This window comes from Cynocephalus volans, chromosome 10, assembly GCF_027409185.1.
Source record: "Cynocephalus volans isolate mCynVol1 chromosome 10, mCynVol1.pri, whole genome shotgun sequence".
Lineage (NCBI taxonomy): Eukaryota > Metazoa > Chordata > Mammalia > Dermoptera > Cynocephalidae > Cynocephalus > Cynocephalus volans.
Window position 1 is genome coordinate 74,254,615 of NC_084469.1, and position 20,278 is coordinate 74,274,892.

A 20,278-nucleotide genomic window follows, 5' to 3' on the forward strand; every position below is an offset into this window, starting at 1 on the left:
CCCTAGGCCTCAGTTGGCCCATCTGTAAAGAAAAGAGTTCAAATCAATGATCTAGGATTTCGTTGCAGCTGCTCAGTCTGAGATGGGTAGCTGGGAACAATCCAAGAATGCCTGCCCTGGGGCTCAGGTCCACCCTGGAGGCCTAGCCTCCCGCCTCCTCCCAGTCCTCCTCTGGAGGTCCAGCAGCTGGAGCCTGGGCAGCAGGACAGAGGGACAGGTTCCCACAGCCTGCGGGCTGACCATCCTTGGGCCCTGCACTTATTCAATCAGGCTGTCCAATGTGGTTTCCTGCCAGGCTCTGCTTCTTGCCCGCAGCCAGGCCTGTAGCCATGGGCTTGCCCCAGATCCCCACCTGAAACGTTCTGGGAGGACATATAGTGTTTCTGAGCTGGGGGGTAGGAGTTGGGGCCATAGGGCCCCCCATCCCTTCAGCTGGCATCCATCCAGGCCTCAGCATTGCTCATTGCTTTGGAGACCATTGAGAGACTCATCCAAACATGCTTAGGACAAAACACAAGGTTGTCTCCCTGTGAGTCAGTTAGGCTTTCTCCAATGAGAAGCAGGAGCCTTGGCCTGGCCATGAAATGACCTCTGACGCTGACCCTGACACAAACAGGCTCAGACACCTACCTGCCCCTGAGCCTGGCCGCAAACTGACTCCTGATCCTTAGGATGGCTTAACCTTCCCAAACTCTCCATGGTCACAAGGGTACCCCTAACAGTAGCATCTGTCCATCTTCCATTCATCAGCCCAGGAAACATTTATGCAGCATCTACTGTATGCTGGGCTCCATGCTGAGAGCCACCAAGATCAAGATGCCCTTGTGGACTTCACAGTATGGCTATTGGTGTAGAACATGGAGGTGCCCAGGGCTTTGGGAGCACTGACATAGTCTGTGCACAGAGGCTAGGGAAGGCTTCCCAGGGGAGGGGACACTGGAGGTGGGTCTTGAAGGATGTGTAGGAGTTTGCTGATGGAGAAAGGTGGGAGAGACATTCCGGAAAAGTGCATGAGCAATAGGAACCATTATGGGCAGGCTGATGAGGTCCTAGCCTGTGGCAAGTGTCAGATCCAAGCATTCTTGCTTCTGTTCTGGAGTGGTCAATGAGCATTGCTGTGGGGCTGGGGTTCAGGAGCTCTGCATCTCACTCAGCTCTGCTCCCCACTTAAGGGGATGCAAGGTCATAGTTCAGCCTTCTGCTTTTCACTCCACCAGGCAGCTTTAAGCAACTACTGTATGCAGGGCCTGTCCTAGAAGCTCTGAGTGGCACAAGTGTCCTATCTGGATGAGGGGAAGCCTGTGCTGCAAGAAGAGACAGGGCCACTGGCCAGGTATGGCTGTGGGATGGTGTAGGGCTGTGTTCCCCAGGTAGGGGTAGTGCTGGGGAGATCAAGGCATATCTTGGAGGTGGTGGCAACCAAGCTTGAAGGATGAATGGGGGTTTCAGAGTCTGGTGGTGGGGCATTCTTAACGGGAGGATGGCCCAAACAGAAACCCAGAGAGTTAAAGCAGGAATAGAGGGCTGGCCAGTTAGCTCATTTGGTTAGAGAGTGGTGTAGGTAACACCAGGGTCAAGGGTTCGGATCCCCATACAGGCCAGCCAGCAAAAAAAAAAAAAAAAAAAAGGGCAGGAATAGACCCATCTGGCTGTTGGGAGACAGGAGAGGGGAGGGTGGGGAGGGTGGGGCGGGGAAGCCTCCCTGGGGAGCAATGAGAAACAGGTCCCACCTTGACCTGTTCCTTGGGGAGTGAGGTGGCACCCTGGGGGAATCAGGAGGCCACCCCATGCACACATACACACACACCCTGGGAAGAAGGCACCAAGCCTGGTGGGGAAGGACAGGCAGGACAGCTGGAGCCTATGTCCATAACTGCGAACTGTGCCTCTGTGTTGCATCTGCCTCTTGTTGAGTGTGTGCGTTACCAGGGCTGTGTATATGTGTCCCCAAGGTTGTGTTATGTGAGTGGGGTGGGGGTGGAGGTAGGGGTGGGGGAGACGTTGCTAGGCAGGGTCAAGCTGCCCTTGGGTCTACATGGGTGTGCAGGATTCCTGGTGTGCTAGGAGAGGTGGGCGTCTCCAGAAAACCACCCTGAGGGCTTCCACCCCCACCCCTTCCCACAAACATGTGCCCACACACCTTCCAGGGGACCCTGGGCCTGCAGGAGTAAAAGCGGGGTTGGTCCAGAGCCTCCCTGCTCCCACTGCTTCCCTTCCTCCTCCCCCAGCCCCCAGGAGGGGCCTAGCCAGGTGGCTGGGGAGGGGAACAGGGGCTAAGTCTGAAGCCCCCACCCTTGCCTTTAGCATGGGTGCCTGGAAGCCATTAGAGGCTTGGTTGGCACCTGCCCTGCCCATGCACGACAGGCTTGGGATTCCTGGAAGGAGTGGGTGTCTCCCTCTTGGCCAAGCCCCATGCCAAGCCTGGCAGCTCGCAGAGGCAGAGCATGTGGCAGTGGCCTCCTCCTGCCACGCTCCTAGCTTAGGGACTGCAGGAAGGGCCCAGCAGATAGGGGCCAGGCCCCCATTCCTGGCACAGCTCTGGTGGGGCTGCTGGGCTGGCCCTTGGGTTTCCTGCCTCTTCCTCCCCTCCCCCACAATCTCTTGAATTGTTTTTCTTTTCCAAGAGCTTCTCCATGTGGAGCTGGGCCAGGAAAATGGGGAGAGGAGGGGTATGAGTGTCTGTATGTGTGTTTGTGTGTGTACATGTGAGTGTATCTGTTTTTCTTAGGGTGAGGATATATCTGTGCATGCCTTCCTGCCTGTCAGTGTGCTGGCACACGTATTCTTCAGCTGTGTCTGTGTCTACACATGTATTCTTCAGCTGTGTCTGGGTCTCTCTGCATCCCTAGCTGTGTGTGCAAATGGATCGTCTGAGTATATGTGTGTCTGCCCGTGTGCCTTTGCATCTGTGTTTGTGTGCATAGGATTACTGATGTGCCTGTGTGTGCAGAGATGTCTGTGAATGCCCATGGGCATCAAGGCCAGCCATCTCATTGCACAGGCAGAGAGACTGAGTCACAGAGAGAGCACTTGGCCTGCCAGGGATCTCTCAGGGTGTTGATGATGTACATGGAATTCGAGCCTGGATCCATATGGCTGTGTCTGGGTGCTTGAGTTTGTGCAGATGTTATTGGGATTGAGGGGTGTGTATGTGTCTAGAATTGTGAGCAGTAAGAAGGCATCACTGAATACTCAAATGTCCCAAACTATTAAAACACAAATTCTAGCCCCACACCTACTAAAAAGGACTTTCTAGGGGATGGAACCCAGGAACTGTATTTTAAGCATGCGTCCAGGTGTATCTGAAGGACGCCCCTGATTAAGAAGCACTGGTCTCCTGAATCCCTCCCCCATTCAACAGGTGGGGAAGCTGAGGCCCAGAAAGAGACAGTGGTTTACATAAGGTTAGTGAAAGAGCTGGGCCTAAAACTCATGTCTGATGAGGGCAGACAATTAACAAACAATAGCAAATGGACTAGAGAAATGTGGTAGGATCACTGAGCAGCACTGAGGAAACATGATGCTAAAGGTCATTCATTTAAAATCACACTGCTCCATGCGGTGGTGTAAAACCTGCAATGTCCGGCTCTACAGGTGAAAGCAAGCGCAGGCAGAGCAGTGGAGGTAACCAAGATTGGCATGTGCCTAGAGAGGCAAGAAGAGGACAGGGAACTGGGTCACTGAGGGTGTTTGCAAAGGAAGGATTAGGACTGTGGAATGTGAGCTGTGTAAGGAGAAAGGGACGTTGGGGTGGGCCCGGTGGACAGTAAACAGGTGGTGGGAACACTGGGTTGTGGTTCCTTTTTGGGATTGAAGAATTTTTGAGTTGGAGTCCAAGAGGGAGCGAGCTTGGAATTGATGCTGGAGAGGAGTCACAAGTATTGGTAATGACAAAGGGTGTGACCACCAGCATGATCAGGTTTGCACTTTTAAAAACTCACTCTGGCTGCTGCTGTTGAGAATGGATTTGAAGGAGGCAAATGCTGTGGGGGGCGGTTCAGGGGTTGGCTACAGTTGCCCAGGTGGGTGATGATGGTGGGGGGTCTTGACAGATTAGTGGCTATGGAGGAGAAAGGTGGACGGATCCAAATGATGTATGGAAGACAGACTGACAGGATTGGGGGAGGTGGTTGGGAGGAGAGAAGGCAGATTCCAGGATGCCCCCAAAGTGGAAGGAGTGAGGGGGTGGCCTTCTCCCAGAGGGGGCATCCGGAGGGAGGAGCTGTTGTCAGGGGAATGGACACAGTGAGTCAGGTTTACACACCAAGATGAATCTGAGATGGCTGTGGGACATCCTGGTGGAAGTATGGGAGGCTCTGAAGGACAGCCTGGGCTAGGGAGAGGTTCAAGGTTGCTGAGGACATAGTGAGATGGTTCAGGCAGGGGCAGCATGAGAGGAGAATGGGACCCAGGACTGGATGACAGCGGCACTTGAGGATGAGCCTGGGAAGCCCTCCAGGGAGGCTGCTGAAGAGTGAGCATGGCGTCCTGAGAGAGAATGACCACCTGGAGAGGGCTGGGGAGGTGAGGAGAGAGGGCTGGGGAGGTGGGCCACTCTTGATGGGCCTTGAAAGGGAGGAGAGAGGGGAGGGTAAAGGGCCAGGAGAGACTTCAGCAGGGGTAAGTCCTCTGGAGAGGACATCATTGGCCGGGATGGGAGAGGGGCATGGGGCTCAAGGAAGGGGCACCCTTCTGTCCTCTTGGGGGCAGAGAGGAGGGGACCATGGGTCTTGACAGCTTCCCGTGACAGCAAACTATGACATTAGATCACCTGCCGAGAGTGAGGGGGGGTTAGAGATGGGAAGGGGGTAGAAGGGACACAGAGGGTGGGCAGGCAGCGTTGAGGCCAGCCAGTGTTGAGGTCCACGGTGCCATGCTGAGAGTCCCACCAGTGCTGCACTGGTCACTCAGAAAGGGAGCTCTTAGGGGCAGGTGTGATCTGTGGACCAAGGCTCAGCCGAATGGGGAAGGAAGGGCGTGATGTACCTGAGGGGCTGCTGGTGACAGTCAGCATGAGGCCACAATGGAAGGAGAGTAGGGCAGGTTGGAGACAGGGAGGGACGTGTCTCATTTATTTTAAAGGGGGCATGGTCCATGAATGGCAGAACCCAGTGTTGGGTGTGGGGGAGCTGAGGTGAGACACAAGAGAAAGGGAGAGGAAGTATTTGCAGTGAGTAAGGGTGTCAGGGAGGGGTGGCCCTGGCAGAGAAGGGTGGGGAACATCCTACCACATCCTCGCCATCTAAGAGACTGTTTATTTCCATCATTGTCACCGGTACATGCAATTTATTCAGCAAATCCTCACTGGTGTTTGCACTGGGACTCATAGATACTGTAAATGTCTTTGATAATTTCCCTCATCTCAAGTTTGAGAGAAATAAATTAGAAAATTCACAGAAGAAGACACAACAACCACAACAATTCCTTGAACTTGTTAAGACAAATGAACAGATATAATGTTGATGGGGGGCAGGGGGAAAGAGGAATCGGTAAAGGGACACAAAAATCAACTACATTGTATATTGATAAATTAAAAGAAAATAAAATTCACATAAAACGCTAGCTAGGCACGGTGCCTGGCCTGTGGTCAGCCCTCCAGAAATTGTCATTGTCATCATGTGCTGGGACTAACAATGGCCAAGACCAGCCACTGCCCTCAGCAAACTCACAGCCTGGGATGAGGATGGGGAGCAGACACAGATAAATGGTGCAGCAAGGTTGTGTAGTGCAGTGATGCAGACACAGGCAGAGGCTATGCACCTGGCCTGAGGTGGCCGCGGAGGGCTTCTAGAAGGAGGTGATATATGTCAGATGAGTTTTGAGGCCGAGAAGAGTTAGCCCAGTGCAGGAAGCGGCAGGGAAGGGTCTCCTGGCAGCAGACCGGGGCTCCCGCGTGGGTTCGGTGTGGAGACAGTGTAGTAGCAGTACGAGACGTTAGGTGTGAGATGGGATGGGTCAAGGACAGCAGATCAAGGTTTCAGGACAGCGGCTGCTGCTGCACGGGGGAGGCACTGGAGGAGGGAGTCTGGAGGCCGGTGAGGAGGCGGTTGCAGGCCCTTGCACGCCATCCCTGCCTCATTGGGTGTCTCCTGGAACAGACCTCTGTACTCCCACCTTTGCCCATGCTGTTCCTTCTGCCGGGCCCTTCGCGCGGCTGATCGTGCGGATGATGGTGGCCACAGCGTCGTAATGGTTGTGTTCTCTCGCAGGTGCCAGGAGGCGTCCTCCACCCGCAGCCCGGAGAGCGGTGGGTCGCGGTGGGTCGCGGTGGCCATCATGCACAGTGGGGTCGCGTCAGCCACACGTCTCCGGCGCCGCCGCTGAGCCCGACCTCGAGTTCGAGCCCAGGGCGCGCCCGGCCACACCATGAGCCACGGGCCGAGCCCCCGGCTGGCCGAGTCCCCGCAGCTGTCCAAGGGCAGCCTCCTGACCATCCTGGGCAGTCCGTCGCCCGAGCGCATGGGGCCGGCGGACTCGCTGCCGCCCACGCCGCCCAGCGGCACGCCTTCGCCTGGGCCGCCTCCCGCGCTGCCCTTGCCGCCGCCGCCCGCGCTGCTGGCCGACGGGGACTGGGAGAGCCGCGAGGAGCTGCGGCTGCGGGAGCTGGAGGAGGCGCGGGCGCGGGCGGCGCAGATGGAGAAGACCATGCGCTGGTGGTCGGACTGCACGGCCAACTGGCGCGAGAAGTGGAGCAAGGTGCGCGCCGAGCGCAACCGCGCGCGCGAGGAGGTGCGCCAGCTGCGCCAGCGCCTCGACGCGCTCACCAAGGAGCTGGCGGGCGCGCGGCGCGAGCGCCAGGAGGCGCAGGGCGAGTGCGAGGCGCGGGGTCGCGAGCTGGCGAGGCTGCGGGGCGCCCGGGGGGCCGCCGACAAGACGCACGACGGCCCCGATCCCGAGCGGGAGCACGAGCCGGTGCGCGACGTCGGGTCGGAGAGGCCGCAAGGCAGCCAGGTGAGCGGCGGGAGGGCGGGACTGCGGGGTTTGGAAGGCGACAGATGCGCTGGGCAGGACCTTTGTGCTTGGTGCTAGAAGGGGGCGGGACTGATTGCCCTGGGCAGAAGTGGGGGCTGCAGGCTTGGGAAAGGAACTGGTAAGGGCCTGGCCCTCTGGAGGTTTCACTCCTCCAGGTTGGACCCTTCTCCCGCAGGGCCACAGATTATCTCCCTTCCGGAGACCGCCAGGGTGGAGAATCCCAGGTTCTGGGGATCCCTCCTCCACTCGCACACCAGAGATGTCAGCAGAACTAAATATTATCATTCCCTTTAAACAGGAGAGGGATCCAGCAACTTGCTGGGAAGTCACGGATTAGTAGCAGAGCTGAATCCATTCATCCGTTCAACTTGAATTGGGGGGAGGGGTAAGCACAGATCAATTAAAGCTGAGGGTTGGGGAGTTATCAGGGCACTAGGATCACAGAAGTCCCCTACCCAAGCACTGGGAAGGGAGGCCTCACAGAAGCTTTCCTGGAAGAGGTCACACTTAAGCTATGACTAGGAGGATGAGTAGAAATTAGCTGTGGAAAGTGCTGGATGGTATTCCAGGTGCTAGAAACTGCCTGTGCAAAAGACCACAGGCCAAGAGGGCCTGCTGAGTTTGGGAAATGGCAATAATAACAGCTCCTGTCATTCAGTGGGCACCTGCACAGAGCGCTAAGCTCTGCATGTGCATTATGTAGTGAATCTTCACAGCAACCCTCTGAAATATTTGCTTTGTGATGAAGACCCTGAGTCACAGGTCAGAACAAGGGTCTCAGCTGGTGATGAGTGGCTGGTGTTTGAACCCAGGTGATCTGGCTCCAGAGTCCCTGGTAATGAGTATGACAGTGGCATTAACAGTGGGTATGGAGGGCAGCCTCTGCTGAGCCCCTGGCCTGTTACCGGCGGATCCTGATTGCCCCCAACTCCATCCCCAGATAAGCCAGCTCCTCCACCTAAGACTCTTGGGTGTCTCCTCCTCTCTCCTGCCCAGCCCCTTCCACCCCTGTAGGCTAGAGTAGGCACTGCTGCCTCCTGGTAGCTGAAGCCCCCTCCTCCCCTGGTTCACCTGGTGTTTGGAGATGGTGTTGACTGATCTTGTTTGGGGCTCCACAGCGCTGTTACTGTCCTGTCCTTGTTCTAGTTGTCAGTCACAGCCCAGGAGGCTGCAGGTACAGCAGTTAGAGCCCTGGGGTTGCAGTCTGAGTTTGCACTCCAGCCCAGCCACTTCTGTGCTGTGACCCAGAACACATCTCTTCTCTCCTGTTTCCCTGTTTGTGAAATGGGACTTCGGACCAGGTGGCATCCAAGGTGCCCCACCAGGATCATCTGAGATACAGGAGGAGTAGAATCTCACTTGTCAGAGAGTCCTCATGTCCACCATCCCAGTCCATATAGGGAAACTGAGGGCCAGACTGAGAAGGGGCTAGCCCAGACTCATCTGGAAAGGCTGTGGAGGAAGCTAGAACAGAGGCCATGGCCCTCTTGGGTTGGTGGTCAGAGACAGGACTTGGGGAGGGGCAGGGGCAAGTCAGTAGGGAAGGAGAAGCTGGCAGGGAGGAAGGGCTCGGTGTTGGGTTAATAATTCCTCACTGGTTCTTGTCTAGGAGCTGGTTCTACTCACAGGTGCATCTTTTATCATGTCACCAGTCTCCCTGTGCCTTAGTATTTGCTCCTGAAAAATAGGATCTTAGAGCTGGAATTCCTTTTAAGGGAATCTAGTCCTAAGCTGTTGTAGGAATCCCTGCTTCAAGATTCCTTCCCACCAGCGTCTCACCATATATTTTCACAGAAGCTCACCACCTATCCTGGGGAATCTTCCAGGATACAGGGAACCCTGGGGGCTGACTGTGCAGTTCCAGGAGGTGAAGGGGAAACCCCAGAGATGGAGAGGCAGGCAGCAGAAGAGGAAACTGGGTCCCAGAGGCACTGGGTGACTTGCCCAAGGTTACCCAGCAAGCTGATCCCAGAGCCAGAGTCTAGGAGAGACCATGAGGACCGCTGCCAGGATGAGGGCTCAGCAGGCACTGGTCCAGCCTCCACCTTGGTCCCCACAGGAGCTTGAGCTGGTGGAGAGCCTGCTGAAGAGCAGACCAGAGGAGCCCGAGGGCTGCTGGGAGGTGCGCAGTGTGGGGGCCGGGGGCTCACGGAGCAGCTCGGGCCGCCAGGAGCGCAGCCGGCTGCCCTGGGAGGACACAGCTGCCACCGAGGAGGATGCCTCCAAGTTAACTGCCTTGCGGCTGCGGCTGGATGAGTCCCAGAAGGTGCTGCTCAAAGAGCGAGAGTGAGTCCTGGAAGGCGGGCGGGGGCAGGGGCCAGGCCAGGTTGTGCTGGGGCACCCTCAGAATCACAGCATGAAAATCAGTGTGACAGAACGTGAGACTTGCTAAGGTGACAGGTAGTATTTAGGCTCAAGTCTTGGAACTTTAGAGCAGTGGTGTTCCACCCGAGGACCCAATGCCAATTTTTATTTATTTACTCAAATGACATATATTGGGCATCTGTTCTGGGCCAGGCAGTGCACTCAGCCCTGAGGGTGCAGCCATAAATATGACAGAAGTCCCTGCCTTCATAGAGCTAACTTTTGCAGGGAAGGTGGGGAGTTGCAGCTGGGAATCTGGCTTTGGAAATGTTGAGTGTGAGATGTCAAGGAGCCAGCTGCGTACATGGACGAATCTGGAGTTTGTGAGTCAGGCCTGGGCTGGAGTTGAAAATGCAAAAGTCAGCAAATAGGTGATATTGAAAGCCATGGGCCTGGGTAAAGTCAGAGAATGGAGCCCTGGAGCAGCCAAGTTCAGAGGTCAGTTCCTCAAGGAAGGAGAAGCAACAGAGGACACAGAATAGGGGAACCAAGAGAAAATGTTCACGGAGGACCAACTGAGTGATCGGCTGGCCCATAGGAAGGGGACTGGACTTAGAACGTGGAGGTCACCAGTGACCTTGATTAATCAGGGCAGTTTAGAGGCATGGAACAGATTGTAACAAGCCTGATTATAAATATCCTGCACCTTTTCTGTCCAGAAATTTTGTACACTACATAGATAGTATAACCTCACTATACACAATTAAAAAAAAAAAAAATCAACATACTCCCCTGTGAAGATGAAGACAGAGATCAGGGTGACACTTCTATAGACATCATTGTTTCTTTGGCCGAGGAATGCCAAAGATTGCCAGCAAAACACCAGAAGCTGGGGGAGAGGTGTAGAACAAATTCTCACAGCCTCAGAAGGGATTGACACTGCTGACACTTGATCTTGGGCTTCTAGCCTCCAGACCTGTGAGAGAATAAATTTCTGTTTTTCAAGCCAAACAAACAAACAAATCACCCTCATGCACTAACTGAAGTATAAAGTAGAAATGAAAGGAATTTATAATAAAACATACATGTTGTGGCTCTGATAGAAGAAATAATGAAGTAGTCAGAATCGGGTGCCTTTATACAGAATGAGGGTGATGACCATAACTGCAAACACTTACATAGCAGGTGCCCCAAGTCAGGCACTGTGCTGGAGGCTTTGGAGTGTTTGCTCATTTCAGTCACCTTCTAGGACAGCTATAGAAGCAGCTTGTGCAGGTGCACGGAGCTGGCAACACAGACACCCAAGTGGTATGACTGGTGACGAGATTTGCTCAGAGATGAACAGCCTTTGGTAAAGTTCTAAACAAAGAAAAGTGCAGTCTTCCCTCAGTTTACACAGTGATTCCACTCCTGGGAAATTCAGCGTATGTTAGTACAAAACAAACTTTCTGTTTATAAGTAAATCAGAATGAGGTTCTAGGCTCAGATTATTTTCACCCCCAGGGATGTCCAGCAGGACATACACAATTCAACAGGATGCAAGACAATGCCTAGATGACAGGACATCCAGGGCATTGGAGGGCATCAGGTACCCCTGGCCCCTGCCCATTAAGTGAACCCTAATCATTGTGATAACCAAAAATGTCCCCGCAGATTTCCAATATGCTTCCTAGAGGATGGCCTTGTACTCTCTGAGAACCCCATGTTAGAGTGTGGAGTGTTAGACTCTCAGAAAGGGAGACCGCTGTGGTATGGGGTTGTGAAGCATGGCCTGCTGGACTGTGATGGTAAGCTCAGCAATTGGTGGGTACCTCCTGTGTGCTGGGGCCAGGCACCATGCTCGTTACCCACAGCACCTCATTCATGTTCAAGGCAGAGAGCAGGTCGGGGGTCACAAGAACAACATGGGGATCTTACACAGTGATAACAGCAAGAGAGGACTCCTCCCTCCAAGAGTCACTGGACAGTGTTTTCCAGCTTTTGTAGCCACAGAGCCTTGTTTCACACCAAGCCTTACAGGGATCCACAGTATGTAGAGCAGATAGGAGCAGGGTAGCCTTGACAGATGAACCCAGGGCCCAAAGGGAGGGAGGCACGGGCTTGGGAATTCCCAGTGCCCTGGAGACCTGACCATCTCCCTGCACCATGAACTAGACACCCACACTTGGGTGGGTGTGCAACTGCAGGGAAATGCTAAACCAGGGTGCTTGCCACAGTGTGGGTTACCAGGACCCTAAATACTGAGGCAAGGACTCTGGACGTGGGCTGGACAGGTGCAGTGTACCAGCAGGGCCACCCTCTGTGAGGACTCCAAGCAGAGGGCCCTGGTAGGTTCAACCCTGTGTCTGTCCCTTCCCTAGAGATAAACTGGCACTGAGCAGGAACATTGAAAAGCTGGAGGGGGAGCTCAGCCAGTGGAAGATCAAGTATGAGGAGCTAAGCAAGACCAAGCAGGAGATGCTCAAACAAGTGAGTCTTGGAGACCAGGGGGGACTTCCTGGAGGCGGCAGTATCACTCTGTTGAATTTCAGCAGTGAGGGTGGGAGAGTGAATGGAATTCATCCATTCAACAACTGTTCTGAGTTCTTGGGAAGGCAGAGTCCCTGCCTTCAGGAGCTCACTTTGTAAAGGCCACGGGTGGGGGAGATCGACACTATCCAGGCAGATAAACTCATGAGTCACTAAGGAGGCAAAACAAAATGAGAGAGATGGGGTGGTGGATCAGGGAAGGTCTCTCTAAGCAGGTGACGTTTGAGGCAAGACCTAAAGGGGTTGAAGAAGCCATCCTTGAGAAGATATGGAGCCGAGTGTTCCTGGCAGAAGGCACAGCAAGTACAAAGGTCCTGAGGCAGGAATGAGCCTAGTGTGTTTGGGAAACAGGGAAGGCCAGTGTGGCTGGAGAGAAGAAAGTGAAAGTTGAAGTCACAAGGGGGGCTAGATCAAGGGGCCTTGGAGACCAAGATGAAGAAGGAGAGTCAGGATGTGCCAGATATCGTTGAAGCTTCATGGCAGTCAAGGGAGCTGTGTCCTTATGTCCCCATCTTACAGATGAGGAAATTGAAGCTCCAGAGAAGGCAGTCGATCACTGCAGAATGGGGCTCAAGGCAGGCTAGGCTGCCTGTTGCCTCCTGTGCAGGCCTCAGTGGCCACCAGGGGGCGCAGCCACCCAAGGAAAGCCAAACTGGATCCCCTGGGTTTCCAGAAGATGGGAGGACCACAGACCTCAGAACCTCAAACTGCCCTGGAAGGGACTGAGACTGGTCTTATGTTAGAATCTCTTAGGGAATCTCCTAAAATACAGATTCCCAGACCCCACTCCCGCCTTCCTGAATCAACATCTTTGGAGATTGAGTCCAGGAACGTGTATTTTTAGTCTTCAAATTGTGAAGTATACTCATCTGAAGAAAATTGAATGAAACACAAAGGTGCAGTTTAGCAGGAAGTTGCAAAGGTTCTCTTTTGTATCTGCCATTTTTTCCTCAACATTGTGTACTGAGGACTCATCTGTATGGTTGCATGGAGCAGCAGTTTGTTGGGGTTTGCTGCTATACAAATAGGGAATTGTATTATTTTGAAAGCATCCCAAGCAATTCTGATGCAACTTTGTGCAGATCAGTGTTGACATCAGTCTATACATTGAGGACTATCCCGTGCCAAGGCCATACAGGGATACAAAGGTGGACAGACAGACAAGCTCCCTGTCCTCCCAGACTTGCATTCTAGTGGAGAGTGGGATGAGGAGGAATCTCCTCTAGGCCTGGTGGAGAGGGGCCTCCCTAAGGAGGGGCCATTTAGGCCCAGGCCTGAGAATAATAGTCAATCCTGCAAAATAACTCAGAAAGAGTGTTCCAGGCAGAGGGACTTGCACGTATAAAGGCCCTCTGGTGGGCAGGAACTTGGCGTATTTGAAGAACAGAAACAAGTCCCCTGTGCCTAGCACAGTGAACTAAGGGGAGAGAGGTGGGAGATGAGGTTGAAGAGGTGGGCAGAGGTCTGATCGTATGGAGCTCTGTGAGACCAGAGAGAGGAGGTGTACTTTATCCTAAGGCACCTGGGAGCCATCAAGGGGGCTTTTGGGGTAGTGGAGAGGGTTTACAATTGAATTTATCTTTTTTAAAAGCTCACTCTGGGCTACTGTTGTGGAAAACAGGTTGGCAGGGGGGCCAAGACTGGACACCGGGAGACTAGATGGTAAGGAGGTGGGAGCAACATTGGAAGTGGCAGAAGGTCAGATTCAGGGTCTGATGCCCAAATGGGGCACCACCTCAGCTCCCTGCTGAGCACTCCTGCACCAGTGCCCACTCCCGGAGCTGGTTCCCAGGTGCATCCTGGTGGCTCTCATGTAATCAGGCTGGCAATACCCTTGCAGCTCAGCATCCTGAAGGAGGCACATCAGGATGAACTGGGCCGCATGTCCGAAGACCTGGAGGACGAGCTCGGTGCACGGTCCAGCATGGACAGGAAGATGGCTGAGCTGAGGGGTGAGGTGAGGCGGCCAGCGGGACCCGAGTGGGCCTGGGGTGCAGGGGGTACAGGGGCCCTGCCTCCATCAGCTGGTCACCCAAGGGCAGGAGCCAGCCACACCTGAGGGTACCCCAATGTGCAGGGGACAGACCTTTCTCCGCCACAGAGACCAAAAGCACCCCACATCCTGCACACCATGAAATAAGCCCAGCTTAATTATAGCCACTGCAGCTGCAGCTGCTTCCTGGAGCCAAAAATGGCTACAGGAGGTGGTGGGGGCATCCAGCTCAGGCCCTCTGTGCCCCTCCCCTGTCCTGCCCTGTTGCAGATGGAGCGGCTGCAGGCTGAGAATGCAGCGGAGTGGGGCCGCCGTGAGCGGCTGGAGACAGAGAAGTTGGGCCTCGAGCGGGAGAACAAGAAGCTGCGGGCACAGGTTGGGGACCTGGAGGAGGCACTGGCCCGGCGACGGCGGCAAACAGCCAGTGCACTGGATTGCGACCTGCGGGCCAGCCAGGCTGCGCTCTTCGAGAAGAACAAGGTGGGGCAGCTAGTGGAGTGGCCAGGGCTGGGGTGGCCGTGCCTGCCCACCCAGCCAGAGCATAGCACCTACTGTATGCCAGGCCTGGTGACAATAATAGTAGCTGCATTTATGGAGCACCCACTGTGTGCCAAGCCAGTTGGTAATTGTAGTAACCACATTTATTGAACACTTACTATGGGCCAGGCCCAGGGATAATTATAGTAGCCACATATATTGAGCACTAACTGTATGCCAGGCCCTGTTCTGTGGTGAGCAGGTTGCTGTCCCCAGTGCTCACTGGCTGCTGCTTGTAAGTCAGTTGGGAAGGCAGGCCAGTGTGTGTGTGGGCAAGGGGTGGGGGTGCTGTTGCTGTTCCTAAGCAGCAGGAGATGATGGAGACCTGGACCAGCCTGAGGTTGATGGAGATGGAACAAAGAATGGATTCAAGAAGCCATTAGGCAGTGCCTATCCATCCCCATTTTACAGAAGTGAAAACGGAGGCTCAGAAAAATCACAGAGCTCGGGCCTGGGTATCTCCTTAGCTGGCTGCTCATTCTCTTCCCAGCCACTCCAGCCTCTGATCTCTTTCTCTGACACCCACTCCCCAGCTTAGTTCGCCCCCAGACCCAGTGCTTTAAATGCCACGTATATACCACCAAGGACTCCTGACCTCACCCCTGCCCAGAAGTCCCGACTGTCAGCCCCACCAGCCTGCTGGGCAGCTCCATGGCGTATCCAGTGGGCTTCTCAGTGACATGTCCAAAATGGAGCCACTGGTTCCACCCACCGAGCCTTCTCCTCCGTTGCCCCCCAAGCCTTCTCACCTCACTAGATGGCATCTCCAGCCTCCAGCTGCTCAGCCAAACCTCTAATGCTGGTGTGGAAAGGTTCTGAGAAGAAGAGACACACCCAGCAACCCTAGAACTGCCTGACCCTGGGGACTCACTGGCATGTGCCCAGGCTGACACTGAGCCCCCCCGGCCACCCTGTCTCTGTCCCCCTGCAGGAGCTTGCAGACCTGAAGCATGTGCATGGCAAGCTGAAGAAGCAGTTCCAAGAGAAGGTGGCAGAGTTGGCTCATGCCAACCGACGGGTAGAGCAGCATGAGGCAGAGGTAAAGAAGCTGCGGCTTCGGGTGGAGGAGCTCAAGAAGGAGCTGGCCCAGGCTGAGGACGAGGTGAGTCCCCACTGTGGCCCCCAGGAGTGGCCTTCAGACCTTGGCCCAGATAAGAGAGGAGCTGCAGGGCCCTCTTGGGGTACTCCATGCTGGGCCTCCAACCTGGCACAAGCCTGCACCTCAGGAGGTGACCAGGGGAGAGTGGGCAGGTGGGCGATGGATGGGTGGTAGGATAGGAGTGTGGAGAGGAAGATGGGAAGGCACATGGAGAGACAAGGTGGATGAGCGGTGAGTAGGTTAATGGAAGGTGCATAGGTGGATACGTAGATGGTTGAATAGAAGGACAGGAGAAGGACTCCATGGATGGATGAACAGATGGAGGAAGGAATAGGTGGACAGATGGATGGGAGAGGGACGGAGGGAGGATGGATGGAGGAGGTATAACAACAGATGTCTGCGGGGTGGACGGACAGATGGGTAGGTGATGGCTGTATAAACAGATGCATGACTGGATGGGTAGACAGTGGACAGATGGTTGGACAACTGACTGTATCAGTGAGTGGAAGAATGAATGGACGGAGGGAAAGGACAGGGTGATGGGAAGATAGGTATGTCTGGAGAGTGAAAGGGCACATGGGTAGCTGGTTAGATGAATGAATGGTGGGTGTGGAGGTGAGTATGTCCATGGGCGGACGAACATCTCCGTGGATGAATGACCAGGTGGAAGATTGATGGGGATGGATGCATAGGCGGGCGGATGGCTGGATCACTCTCCTGTGAAAGAAAGGGAGGGGGAAAGATATTTTTCCAGGGTCCTGGAGGATGGGTAGATTTGGAAGGACGGATGGGAGCAATAGGGATGGAGAATGAGGAATAGTCCCCTGGAGGAGGTGGACCTTGGTCTAGGCCTCAAGGAGCAAACACTCTCAGAGGAGCACATGCCCAGAGAGGAATGGTAGGAGTGGCCGGTCCTGGGCAGATGGCAGGCTAGGCCGCCCCAGCCCAAGGTGACCCCCATGCTCTCGGGCCCCCACACCTCCAGTTGGACGAGGCCCACAACCAGGCGCGGAAGCTGCAGCGGTCACTGGACGAGCAGACGGAGCAGAGCGAGAACCTGCAAGTGCAGCTGGAGCACCTGCAGTCCAGGTGGGCCCTGGGGGCAGGGCCGGGGTTCCAGCGTGGAGAGGATTCACAGCTGGGGCACAGATACGGGGCAGAGAGACTTCCAGCTGCGCAGGGGTAGAGCCTTATACTAGGGCTAGAGGGGAAGATAGAGAAGGAGGAGATTCAGGCGCTCTGGAGCCAGAATCCTGTCCCCTCCAGGCAGGAAGGGCCAGGGCCAGGAAACCACGGAAGGGGGAAGCAGGAAGTCAGCCCAGGTGGGGGCTCTGGAATTGTCTGTGCCAGCAGGCAGGCAGGTGGGCGACATGAGGGCAGGAAGGGCAGCCAAAAAGGTCAAGCCCAAGGGGTGGAGCAGCGGGTAGTGCCAACCCTTCTTGTTGACAAGAAGAAAAAGCAGCTTCCAAGGTTGTGAGCTGGGGTGACCCCAGGATAGCAGGGATCTGAGGAATTGGAGGGCAGGGAATCATGGAGGGGCCTGAGCCCTGATGGCAACCTGACCCCTCAGCTGCCACCAGGATCCATCAGCCTCAGTGAGGGAATATGGGAGGGTCTCTGGGGGGCCTGCCTAGCATAGTCCACCTCTCTCCCCCTGCTCCCATCCTTGTCCCTGCACTCTGAATCACACCCTCTCCCTGCTCCTCCCCACTTCACAGCTCAGAAGCCCGAGGAACAGAGGAACATTATAGCTACCTCCTACCTCGTGGGTGACTCTTCCTGTGCCAGGCCCTGGCCAAGCACTTCTTGGGTTCTCTTATTTCATGGAATACAGAAGGCCTGGGCTCTGCAGCCAGACTGCCTGGGTGGTGGGAAGCCTGGCCCTGCACTTAGTAGCTGTGTGGTCTTGGGATGCTTACTTAACCTCTCTGTGTCAGTTTCCTCATCTGTAAAATAGGGATGATAAAAGTTCTTACCTCTTGGGCCAGCCCGTGGCTCACTCGGGAGAGTGTGGTGCTAATAACACCAAGGCCGGATGTTCAGATACCTATATAGGGATGGCCAGTTAGCTCATTTGGGAGAGCGTGGTGCTGACAACACCAGGTCAAGGGTTAAGATCCCCTTACTGGTCATCTATTTAAAAAAAAAAAAAAAAAAAAAAGTTCTTACCTCTTGATTGTTGTGAGAATTAAGTAAGCTGACCTATGCTTATAAAAGTATTTGGCACATAATAAAAGCTGAGTAATTGTCAGCTGTTGCTGCTGCTTTTACTACTGCCCCTCGGGAGGGGGCTGATATTTGGGTTAAATATTGTGTTACAAGCATCATGCTCCTTCTGTGAAAGGAAGGAAGGGGGAGAGATTTTTTTCCAGGGGCTGGCAGATGAGGAAACTAAAGCCCAAGAGGATAAGTCTTTCCATGGCCACACAGCAGCTGGATGGCCAGGCAGGCTCACCCCCTGACCATCTGCCTTCGGTGCACTATTTATTGAGCATTTACTGTGTGCCGTTGTGTACCGAGATCTTGTGGCAAGGAGTACAGGCTTTGGATTCAGACCTAACAGCTGTGTGACATGACCAACTGAGCCTCAGTTTCCCCATCTGCCTGGGATGATGCCCAAAAGTGTGCAGGGGCCCAGCACAGGTCCAAGTCAGGCTCAGTGTCTGGCCGGCTCTGCCCACTCAGGGTGCAGCACACACCCCTCAAAGGCCGCTTAGCCTTGGGGCTTTCCCGCCGTCTGGGTCACATTCTTCAGGAGCCATAAACTCCCAAAAAGGGCAGGCCGGCTCTGCTCAGTCTCTCAAGTGTTTCCATGGGGAGGGCAGGGCCACCCAGGACTGCTGCCTCTTTTTATTTTCCAACTTTTTGTGCTTTAATGTTCCGGGGACAGCTCACTAAATCACTGCAGTAATGGAGGCCCCCGCCTGTGCCCCTCCCTGCCAAGTTAATAATTCATGCCTTCCAGTAAGATGCAGCCAGGACAGCCACTTTGCTTGGTGGGGGGTGGGTGGGGAAGGGTGGGGAGGGGGAACGGGGATTCCTTCCACCAGCTCTTCTTGGAGTCATAAATTTTGGCCTTAGGAATTTTAATGTGAGGAAGAACTAGGACCGAACACTTTCTCGCTGACACTGGGAATGTGGGGGCTCAGACCAACCCCCACCCCCAGCAGCAACTCTGCTCCCTCTGCTTCAGTTCAGAACCCAGCCCCACTCCCAACTGTCTGCATGACTTAGGCCAAATGACTTGATTCCTTTGTGCCTCAGTTTCCTTGTCTGCAAAATGGGGGTGATAATAGCACATCCATCATAAAAGGGGCTTCTGTGAGGATTATATGAGATGAGGTAACCTATGTAAAAGGCCTAAAGTGGTGCCTGGCAGCGGGGAAGTGCTAGGGAAGGCTTAGCTGCTATCAGCAGCAGCTGCAGCAACATTATCAGGGAGGGAGTGGGGCCAGACTCTGTCTCTGACCTCTGCCACCCCATCCCACAGGCTCCGCAGGCAGCAGCAGAACACCCCCCTCTTCGGGAAGATCCGCAGTGCTCGCTTTGGCACCGAGGAGGCCGGGGATGGAGCCAGCGACCTGGACGAGGACGAGGACCTGCAAATCCAGGTGGCCTAGAGCCTTACAGGGCTGGGCAACCCTGGCCCGAAGCTGCAGGCCCCCAGGGGCCCAGGCTGACCAGTTGCCTGTGCTTGCTCTGGGACAGATCCCACTCCCTGCCACTAACGGATGACTTCCTTGTCTCCCAAGGAGGGCATCAACAGTCACACCCTACCCATGCCCTGTGGAAAGGAAGCCTATGCCCCGGGGGTCCTTGGACCCATTTGGTTTTATAAACACAGGACCACTCTAAGGTCCAGTCCAGGCGACCCCACTCACCCAGGACTTGATGCAGGGGTGGGCCCTGTCGAGGGAGGGTTATTGGGGACCCAGCCCCAGGCTGCCTTTTGTGGCCTTGGAGATCAGGCAGGGGCTGTTCATAATACAATGTGATGAATTCAGTCTTTTGTAATAAATGAAGTTCAAGTTCTTGAGACAAAATCCTGACAATGTGGCAGACATGGGCAAGGGGGTGTCGGGGACAACATCAGCCTGCACCTGGCACTGAACCAGAACTTGGAAATGTCAGGTGACTCAATAAATGAATGAATGGGAGAAAGAATGAATGAATGAACAATGGGCGTCTAATCTGGAGAAGAGACTTCAATTCTAGCACCCAATGAATTCAAATCTCCACTCTGTCCCTTTCTGGCTATGCAACCTCAGGGATGTTACTTTCCCTCTCTGAGCCTGAGTTTAGTCATCTATAAGTTAAGGTGTCTCATAGAGCTGTTACAGAATTAGATGAGTTCATCTGGAGCTCAGTAAAGATTAGTTATTATTAAAATACCTGAAGGTCTGCCCTGGAGAGGAGGGAATTGCCAGCCAGGCACAGGGGATGAAGTTCAGGTGGATGACGGGAGTTTACCCAGAGGGAGGTGTGGACACAATACATAATAAACCCTTTCATCTTTTCTCCAGCCCCGCTCTAAGTAGTGAAACTACAGGCAATTTTAATTTTATTTTTGATGTCTAATTTCCAAACATTTTATAGCCAGCAGATTCTATCTGATAGAAAGTTATTAGAAACATGGTAGCATATGCTTTTGAATCTTTCAAAGTTGAGATGGCATTTAGGACACCGGCACTTCTGATGAGATGCTTTAGGTGTATTCTCAGCACCAGGACCTGCTTTCTATGGAAGGAGGCATTGTCAGAATTTTTCTAGCATGCAAAAGGTGCTAAGTCCCCTGTGTTTAGGGGTGTGCAAGGAGAAGCTAGCACAAACAGGAGTTAAATTAA

General features: G+C 54.4%; 1 protein-coding gene across 1 annotated transcript; it reads left to right on the forward strand.

The window, feature by feature from the left end:
• Positions 1–6,308: 6,308 nt before the first annotated feature.
• Positions 6,309–19,193, forward strand: CCDC102A (coiled-coil domain containing 102A). The gene is made up of 8 exons (XM_063113068.1): positions 6,309–6,951; positions 9,032–9,258; positions 11,637–11,745; positions 13,646–13,762; positions 14,069–14,278; positions 15,267–15,437; positions 16,420–16,523; positions 18,925–19,193. The coding sequence occupies exons 1-8, from the start codon at positions 6,367–6,369 to the stop codon at positions 19,052–19,054; spliced, it is 1,653 nt and encodes a 550-aa protein (XP_062969138.1). The 5' UTR covers positions 6,309–6,366; the 3' UTR covers positions 19,055–19,193.
• The last annotated feature ends 1,085 nt before the right edge of the window (positions 19,194–20,278 follow it).

Excerpts from the sequence above, each read along its gene's own strand:
- CCDC102A (XM_063113068.1), top strand. The coding sequence starts at position 6,367 with ATGAGCCACGGGCCGAGCCCCCGGCTGGCCGAGTCCCCGCAGCTGTCC. Across the intron at positions 9,259-11,636 it reads GTGCTGCTCAAAGAGCGAGA|AGATAAACTGGCACTGAGCA; the intron begins GTGAGTCCTGGA and ends TCCCTTCCCTAG. Across the intron at positions 11,746-13,645 it reads AGCAGGAGATGCTCAAACAA|CTCAGCATCCTGAAGGAGGC; the intron begins GTGAGTCTTGGA and ends ATACCCTTGCAG.